This window comes from Columba livia, chromosome 1 (genome assembly GCF_036013475.1).
Source record: "Columba livia isolate bColLiv1 breed racing homer chromosome 1, bColLiv1.pat.W.v2, whole genome shotgun sequence".
NCBI classification, from domain to species: Eukaryota; Metazoa; Chordata; class Aves; order Columbiformes; family Columbidae; genus Columba; species Columba livia.
Window position 1 is genome coordinate 25,197,946 of NC_088602.1, and position 9,876 is coordinate 25,207,821.

At 37.3% G+C, this 9,876-nt stretch overlaps 1 protein-coding gene across 5 annotated transcripts in view; it reads left to right on the forward strand.

Moving 5' to 3' along the window:
* The window catches only part of PDS5B (PDS5 cohesin associated factor B), a 108,219-nt gene extending 100,042 nt beyond the window's left edge, over window positions 1–8,177 (forward strand). For 3 of the 5 annotated variants that reach the window (XM_065051525.1, XM_065051537.1, XM_065051530.1), the window contains exons 32-35: window positions 762–1,207; window positions 1,300–1,401; window positions 4,203–4,344; window positions 5,028–8,177. In XM_065051525.1, the coding sequence (XP_064907597.1) occupies window positions 762–1,207; window positions 1,300–1,401; window positions 4,203–4,344; window positions 5,028–5,063 (726 nt within the window). In that variant the 3' untranslated portion in view covers window positions 5,064–8,177. The remainder of the gene's footprint in view (window positions 1–761; window positions 1,208–1,299; window positions 1,402–4,202; window positions 4,345–5,027) is intronic. The other 2 variants (XM_065051546.1, XM_065051551.1) reach the window with 1 other exon arrangement.
* The last annotated feature ends 1,699 nt before the right edge of the window (window positions 8,178–9,876 follow it).

Consider the following 9,876-nt stretch of genomic DNA (forward strand, 5'->3'; position numbering starts at 1 on the left):
AGACACTGGAACAGGCTGCCTAGAGAAGCTGTCGATGCCCCATCACTAGAGGTTTCCAAGGTCAGGTTGGATGAGGCTTTGAATACCCTGGTCTAGTGGAAGGTGTCCATGCCCACAGCAGGGTGTTTGGAATGAGAGGATCTTTAGAAATCTCTTCTGACCCAAACTATTCTACGATTCTTTTAAGAGTTGGGTGGCTTTTTTCTTACTGCACAGAGAAAATGCTGAGTCTTAGTGCAGCTCTGACAGCAGTGCTATGGTAGCTACCACTAATTCCTGTGCTTCCTTCTGCAGTTATAAATGCAGGTTGCCCACCATCTTCTGTATTAGTACCTTGCTGCTGCCAGCATAGGAGCCAGGCATGACCACCCTGCAGCTGACAACAGAGCTGAAGCCACAACTTCACAATTCCTATGCTCTTTATTCCATTTTCCGGTTGATAAAAATGCAGTTAGATATTCTAGCCAATTGTGTTTGACACAGCTGAGGATACAAATGAGGCAGACCTTATACGCTTTATATTTTAAATGCTCACCCTTGAAATAATCTTTCTATCTTGTCTGGAATTTTATATGAATGCATGTGTTCACACTTCTGCAAAGGTTTTTGAAATGGATATGGTAGACAATCTTAGTAGACCACTTGCATAACTCGAAGACTCTTTGTCTTGTTGGGGGAAGTTTCTGTAGTTTTTGTGTACATGATGGTTTAATATTGCAGTTTTTTTTTTTTAATTTAAAGATGTAATCTTACATTTTCAGTCAGAGATGGAGAAGCCTAGAGGAAGGAAGAAAGCAGCTATCACAGATTCAGAAGAGAAACTAAGCATAGATGACCTGAATAAACTAGGTCAAGAGCAGAAGCTTAGAGGTAGTCAACGGGGAAGGAAGAGACCTGCAGTTGTTACAGAATCTGATGAAACACAATGGCAAGAGGAAAAAAGGCTAAAAGAAGATGTAATAGAAAGTGAGGATGAACAGAATAGTCCACCAAAGAAAGGGAGAAGAGGACGCCCTCCCAAAGCAAATAATGGGGGAACACCAAAGGAAGAACCAGTAGCAAAGTCATCAAAAAGGAACAAAAAAAAACAACCACCAGCAGCTGCAGCAGAAGAGGAGGAGGAGGAGGAAGAAAGGCAAACTGAAAACATTGAACAAAAGCCCAAAGGCGGCAGACAAAACAGGACGCAGAAAAGAACGCAGCAGAGGTGAGTCTGTCTTCATGTAAGCTGCATTTTTTTTAATCCTTGGACATCAGTTATAATTTGATACTTTGCAATTTGGGTCTTCCTCAAAACAGCGCAGAATCATCTGAAACTAGTACAGTTGAATCAGCACAGTCTACGCCACAGAACAGACGAGGAAGGTCATCAAAAACACCACCATCACAGCAAAAAAAAGTGTAAGTGGTGAATATTTTCTGAATTTGTGTTTAGTGAAAATTAAAAACATGCCTCTGTGCCCCCAAACAATCAGTTACTGAAAATATTTCAGAATACCTTAATTGACAGTTAAGATAATAAAATGTCATTGCTGTTTCTAAAATGCTTTCCCTGCCTGCTTCTCCCAGAGCATTTCAAACCAGAGCGAGAAGCTGCAAGTAAGTTTAATGTGCCCAGGTAGCATACATGTAGCTTTGCTCTTCTAGGAGTACAATCAGTAAAGCACCTGAGTGCCTTGAAGACAGGGCTCTGTTAAGACTTCAAGGGGCAAACAGTGCTCCCATTTGTTTTGAATAGGGAGTAATAATCAAATTGTTACTGTGGTGAAACAGTATTGTGGAGAATTAAATTTATTCTGATTCTCCTTAAATTGACATTCACTTTCTAATTTGTGGCTTTCTTATTACCTACTTGAATCATATCCAAAGGAATAAAATGTGCTGCAATCTATGAGGGCTAGTAGCTCTTGACAATTCTGAGGTATATCAAGCTCTAAAATAAAGGTCAGCTCTGCAACCAGTTTCATTTTCTTGTGCTTAATGTGGGAAACTTCAGGTATCTCTACTTTTTCTGTACATGTATATGCAATATATGTAAAGCAGAGGTGTACAAGTGGACAGGACTTACTGGCCTACTGCTATCAAACTGCAGCTCATGAAGCAGATGCTTTTCCAGAACTCGGTGATAAATTCCTTAGGGCGATATTTACACACATCTTCAGGCTCTCCTATTACTCTGTTTTTCTAGCTTCTGAGCTTAGTTAGCGTCATGCTGATCTTCTGGCAGCTTAATGTACCAGTTTGCCTGTCCCCAGAGATCTCAATTCAAATTCTAGTTTCACACCATATCACATGTTCTGGCATTTTGCAGGCACAGTATCCCAGCCTTTCCAGTGTTCTGTTTTCCTGCCTCAGGTCAGACCGCTCTGTAACCAGAAACATAGCTCCCAACACTATGTTGGTCACTACAGAAGTCACTGCTACTTACACAGTGAAACAGGAGCTGGAAACCGCTACTGCCATTCAGGGGAGACTTGCCAACAAGTTCTTGTTGGGTGATGTGCCATGTGGCATTTGTCAAAGATGCCCTTTAGGAAATACTTAAGTAGGTTCTGATTCACTTCTCAGTGAAATCGGTGAACTCAGTGCGTTTCTTTACCCCATTTTAAACAGAAAGTAAACTGTATCAGTACACATGATCAATAACGGGCATAGCTCTCATTTGTGCGTACGTGCATTGTTCCTGCCATGAGGAGCCCAAGTGAGTTTTTGCAGGGTTCAGATTTGTTGTACGTTCTATATATCATACAAAAAAAAAATGTATTTTTTTATTTTTTTGTGGTCAGACCTCCCAAATTTTGACTGCCCTTTTTGCAAATCTGCAAGTAAAATACGAGACCGCAGTAATTCCTCAGTCTTTAATGTGCGTTGTGGTCCGACCTTTCTCACTTTTCTACATATACATGTACAGCAGTTTCAACTGAAGGGAGCTGATGGACTAAGCAGTGCCGTGTGCCACAAAATAGAATATATTTAATGCAAATGCTTAAAGCTCTCTGAGCTCCTTGGAGATGAATTTGGCATAAGAATTTGGGATTTCACCTATGAGGTGATAACTTATTGGATTACCAGTTAGCACATGCGAACTGGCTTATTTGTGTAAAATGTGAAAGGAGATGAAGCTAGCTTGTGAATAATTCCTGTATTTCCTTTTCACTTCTCTTGCTTCTGTCAGTCTTGGAAGGCTTGACTTGGGCTCATCTCTATTATTTCTCAGAAGGATGTCATGTTGGTTGGTTGGTGCTGAAATCCCCACTATAGTATAATTAGTATATGCAATTCAGAGATATTATTTTGTACAGATTTTAGTGTAGTACTCAGGACTGAAAATTCTCACCACACGAGTGGTTTGCTGTCAGAGGACAGTTGTTTTGGAGCTGTATGCCCCCACTGGGGATTGAAGTGTGTTAGTTATCTACCGGGAACAGAGTTTCTGGTTTAATTTCATCCAAAAAGTCACCCAGTCTGGGTGCACCAAGACTTGCATCAGCAGTAAGCAGGATGATTCAGTTATTTGATTCTGAACTGTGCTAATGACTCAAACCAAAATGGCAATGTGGATACAGCTGGCTAGTTTTTGATACATACCTAGTTGGCTTTTTTTTTGTTTAAGGTATGGGGCTGACTAGTTCTCATTTTAAACAAGTAAGTGCTTTTTGATTGTGGTTCAGCTCCCATGACTAACACAGACAATTGTAGATATTGTTGACTGATTATTCTTGGTTATCCTGATTAAGGTGTTGTTATCCTGGTTATCCCTCACTCTTAGCATCAGCTAGCTTGGAAAATTTGCGTTGACGTTCAATATAGCGTTAATTTCATAAATAGCAACGTGGGTTCTTCTAGGTCTGTAAAAATACAGATGCAGTTATTCAAATTTTCTTGTGTATTAACTCCTATAGGAGTAAAGTACACCCATTCATGTAATTGAATAGAAGGGAGAAAAAAAAGTATTCAGTGTCTGGCTCTTTGGCTTTTCCTGTTTGCTGGTTACTGTTGTGTCCACCTTCTTTGGCCAGTATTCTCTTGTTTGTAGAGGTGAAAATTATACTCCTAACACTCTGTTCTGGAATAATTTGGTCTTCAAACACTAAATTTTAATACTGCTGTTCTTGTAAAATAGAATACTTGCTCTGGTATGTTTTATACGTGTGCAGATCTATACACTGTGAAACTGATCTTTATTTTTCTTCTGATTTTAGCCGGGCGGGACGTTCCAAACAAGCAGCCAGTAAAGAGAATGAATCTAGCGAAGAGATGGATGTATTTCAGAGTAGTTCACCTGTCAGTGATGACATTCCCCAGGAAGAAGTAATGGAAGAAGAGGAAGTTTCCACAATCAACGTAAGAGAAATGCCTGAGATTTCCTTTGAGTGTCTTTGTGGTGTCCTCTGTGTATTCGCGTTCAGAGAATGACTTCTGTTCTCAGAACTTAACCTTCCTCCTTTAAAATGAACGAGGTGGTTGTCACCTCCGCTGTTGTGTGGTGATGCTGCGCTGGAGCTTCCCGGAGAAGCTGCACTTCTTAGACAATGTCAGTTTTTGTCAAGCAATCTTAAATGTTCTGTTCTGTATAGCCTTTGTATCTGTCTGCCTGAGTTGTGTAGTACCTCATAGGAATTATTTTCCAGGTAACTGATGCCCGTTCTTCTCAGCTAGATTATAATAGTGAATAATGTTTCCTTACACAAAACAGGAGTACAGAATGAATGGTACTGGAAAATAAGTATGGAATCTTGGAGCAGAATCCTAAACCAATTTATTCCTCTTACCAGCTTATGCAAATATGTTAAAATTAATTTATTTTTATATTTGTTCCATACAAATACATTAGTAATGTTAGTAGTGATACTAAAAATGTAACTGTGAACGCCTTCATACTTTTGGACACATCTGACACTGTATACAGTTACTCAAACATTATTGTGAGACTAAGCATTGTTTCCGTTATAAAATGTATCTATTGTTGATTTTTTTTTTCACGATTTTAATGTAAAAACATTTAAAATACTTTTTTCTTTAAACAGGTTCGTCGCAGAACTTCCAAAAGGGAAAGGCGATGAGTGAGCAAGTAGTTATCAGCCTTCCAGGTGAAAGCTTTGAAGAATGCTTTTAATGTAAAGCTTGAGACTGAATGAAGCTGTTAGTGCACAAATGGGGTTGCTGAGAAAAGGACACAACCTATTGTACTTTTACTGCCCCTGCATTTGCAGTCCCTAGGTCACAAGCTTTAGCCACACACATGTTGATATCATTAACTGTGGATTTTTGTGAAGTGTAATGTGCGCTGGCTTTGTAGACATACGAACTAAAGAAGAAAACTGTAAATAGTTCTTTTTTTAATGTTTCTGACTTCTAAAGTGCTTGTATAGCTTTTATCTGCGGCTTTAAACTGACAGTACCCTACTGTTTATTTGATCTATTGATTTAAATAAGAACAGAGTTTGTTGAAAATTGATCTCAAGCAATATCTGTCAGTGTTCGTATTTGTACTCTTGTTGACATTTAACTGTGAAAAAGAAATCAGTTGAACAAATAGTGCCACTTTCTTTTGCCACTATTTGTTGAGAAGCAGAAGAAAAAAATAGCCTTTGTTTCCTTCTTGAATCTAACCTAGTGTTTACCTTTAGGCACTCACCTATCAGCAGAGGTGCCTGATGACTTTCTTTTACAGTTGAACAATGTTGGATAGAATAATACAAGAGATGCAAATTGTGGAAGAAGTTGTTTGACTTGTTTTACACCTCAGTATTGACGCCAGGCTTTTCTGGACTTCTAGTGGCATTGAAAATTCAAAAAGGATTTAAAATATTTTAATTTTAAAAGTGTGTTGTTAAATAATGTACTGAATACCCTACCCGTTTTATCTTCCCCTATCAGTTTTTATTAATCTACTGTATCAATAAAATTCTGTAACTGAGTTTTTAATAGTCTAGTATGTTAATGTGTATAGATATTTCCTTCTGAACATGATGTTCACAAAGAGCAAATTATTACTACATTATAATATGAAATCTGATATATAAACATTAGTGAAAATACAGTTCTTATTACAATGTAAAGTTAATCACAAAGAAAAATTTTATTGATGCAGTGTGTCTTTATAAAGCTGTTCTTGAGAGCCAAGTGTTTTGTATTTTATAGTGAAGTTGCATGTTTATGAAAAATGTGCTGAAAATGGGATGTAATGTTTTTTTGGAAACTCGTATCTAGCAGTAGTATATGGTAGGTCGCCTCATGAGAGAACCTTCTATTGAGAGTTTATTGTACCTTTTTGGTTTGGTTTTGGTACTTGAGCCAAATTTTTTTGGTATGAAGAGCTACGTTTTGGTTGAATAACGAGCTGTTGATTATCGCGGTCAAAGTATTCAAGATTTGAATGGAGCTCTGTTTTTATTTTGTGCTACCACAGAGAAGTTGGGGTTTTTTTGTTGTTTCGTTTTGGGTTTTTTTTGTATAATCTGCAAAAAAAAAAAATAGAAACAAAATACTTAAAGCAGTATCCTGTATGCAGTTTTACAGTTTACACACTGTGTCTTTGAACCAAAATGTGTAGGTTACTACACTATGCTTAGCCAAGTACATATTAATAACTTGAGGTGCTGTTCTCCCTCTGGTGCCCTACAGTTGACAATATGTGAAAAAATCAGTTTCTCACTTGGGAAAAATTTATTTCATTGAATAACTGAGCATTTTCATATAATACTTCAATAATTAAGTTATAGTTACAAGGTGGCCTGTAAAGATTAGAGGAAAGAATAATAGTAAAACATGGATTTGCCTATTTCCAAGCTATAAGATGCCTAGTAAAGAAACCTTTAAAATGTTTTCATTATGCATTTTTTTGGTACCAGTGAAAAAAGTTATTATAAAAATCAGATTATTCTGACTCAGCTGAACTTCTACCCCCTCCAGTACTCAGCTTTTCAACATTTATACCTATAGATATGGGAGAAATGCTGCCTAAAAAGGCAATTGTGGGTGATTTTAATTGACGTGGAAATAGTTGGCACAATGGAACTGGCTTACTTAGGCTTCAGCAGTGCAAATACAAGTTGTTGGGGTTTTTTTATGGTATAAAATGATTGAAAGCTAGCTTTATATTTTCCTCTTTGACAGAATTGCACTGAAAACATTTATGGTTGATGTACCTTTAAATCCATTTTATACAAAAAATATGAAAAATTGATGCTGAAACTGCTGCAGACTCTTGAGGCTTTTTGTGCATAAACATGGCTAGGTTAAACTTCATCGAATATTGATGCACATTACTGATCATAATGTTTAATGTAAATTTAAACTATAGTTTTGCAATTTACATGTTGATTTCTTGGGTTATAATGTGTAATTCATTATTTCTTGAGAAACAGGCACAGCAAATACTTCGTTCTTATATTCAAACCTCTGCTGAGTTCATTCTCATCTCATATAAAGAAAATGATTATTTTATGTACTAACATTTTGAGATCTGCGTACAGTAGCTACAGTAGAGTATAATTATGTATAAAAGATAAATTGCTAACATTCAGTTAGCATGCTCTTCTGCAATGATAATGTTAAGTTTATAAAGATGTACTGTATTACATTAAAAGATCAAATTGAACCCACTGTAACAAGTTCCAGTATGAAATTTTTGTGAGATTACCGAAGTATCTTGCTGTACTGAGCAGCAAATTAAGCTTATTTGTGTTACATTGCCTTTTCTTGCTGCAGTGCAACAGGAAACTTTCAGTGATCTGTAGTTGAAATGCAAACAGTTATTGTAATCTTGATACTAGTGTTGAGGATTAATTCACTTTGGTTCCAGAAGCACGGGGTTTTTCACTTGCCAGCAACCGATGCAGTTAGTATTTAGGGCTGGCTAATCCACTGATAGGAAGGAAACGTGAAATTGCTTGTAAGTTCTAGCGCGAGCACACCTCTTCCACCTGGGATAATTAGATTCCTGTGTTAACTACACTTGGCTCTGCCAATTGACTTCATTTTCTAACAAAATTGAACCCTTTTCCAAATGTTTTGACACTTTCTGTTTTGACATTTCAATCTATGTAAAAAAAGACCAACGCAGTAGAGTTTACAAAAAAGCATTTGCATTAAGACATTTCCAATGAAAATGAATATGCTCAACTTGTGAGTAAATTGCAAAAAACTTGAAGATTAAATACTTCATTCTGAAATAGTGTTTGTCATCTGATATTCTAAAAAATACCCCATCACACTTCACGTAGAGGTGTGTGTGCAGGTTTTTTTGGTTGGTTGGTTTGGTTTGGTTTTGTCTGGTTTGGGTTTGGATTTTTGTTGTTGTTTTTGGTTTGGTTTTTTACTTGTGCAGGTTTTGACAGATTGTCAAACTCTGCTTCTGTGAACAGGCGCAATAGGTTTTGGATCCTGCAAGTTTACATCCCTGTGGTTTTGTGGAGGTAGTTCTTAAATGCATTCATCCTATGTAAATACAGGTACAAAACCAAGTACATTGTTGTGTTTGAATATTCTAACACTTGTGCACACAGGGCATGTAATGAAAAGAGCTTACGTGTATCTTAAAACATGCGTACCCCAGACATACAAAATTCTGAGTTTGTGAACAGAGGTATTTTTTAAACTTTTCTCTTGTTTAAATATGTAAGTGTGTATATATATTGTAGAGATGGATACATCTGTACCGTATCAAGGTAGGTGCAGTACATATTTTACAAACACCTTTTAAAGAAACATATTCAGGTATTCCACCATGTTTGTCCAAGGCAGCGTGTCCACAAACACATGTTTAAGATGAGTTCTACATCTAGTCTGTTGGCTCCATGAGGACCAAAATGATAAAATTCACCTGACCAAGACCCTCTGTCCAGTCATCCATCTGGAGGAGCAGAAGGACCCGAGTGCATTCTTGTTTCCTGTTACGCTCACAGATTGCCATTCCAGTCTTTGCATCTTGGTTGGATGTTGCCTTTACAAAAGATGTTTACTAATTCAGGTGCAATTTCCTGACACTGACAGAAGTGACTTGTATTCCACAGATAGAAGTTGACTTCCCGCTGTGTCAGTAGATTTGTCCTACGGACTTGGGACACCTGCTTCATTACCTGCAGTGCAGCTTCTAGTATTTTGTTGCTAGTGGAAAAATAAGAAGCTGAATGTTGGCAACTGGGATAGAAATACAGGAAAAAAAAACAAAACACCACCCAGTTTCCTTTGAAGTTCTTCATATTCTGCTGTCTGAAAGATCCAGCCTCTGCACAGAGCTGACCAAGTGCCATTGTATTTCTATAGGCAGGATATACACAGCGTCATGCAGTGTGTATATGCTGTAAGGAAAAGGTTTCGCACTTGTATTTTTTTCAGTGCCTCGCTACAGTCACGTTGTGGTTTTTAGTGCCCTTTCATTTCTGTTATGAAGATGTACATTGTATATTCTTTCGAGGTAGCAGCATTGTATCCTATCTAGGAAAAAGGAAGAAAGTCTCAAATACAGATTTCTACCCCTGCCAGTCAGGATTTAGTAATCATGTGATGTGTTGGAATTAGTTTTAACATATAGTTTCTTTGGAGGATGGATATCGTAAGGTGTTTTATTTGGCTAGCTGTGTTTCTCATGCCTCTGTCCTACCTCACGTCTGTACATACAAAGGAATGCAGTATTTTGAAAATCGAAGTAGTAGTATTGAATGTGCTTCCTGCTTTCTTGGGACTAATTTTATTATTAAAAAAAAAATGCAGTTCCCGAATTTATTACATGATTCTGAACAGATCCAGAGAGCTGAAGGTGTTAGATGTTAGATCCTGTAAGACTATGTCAGTATTGTTGCATTTTATTAATTTTCTAACGATAGAAGACACTTTCTCAAATGATGATATGCCATATAAGAGAACACGTGA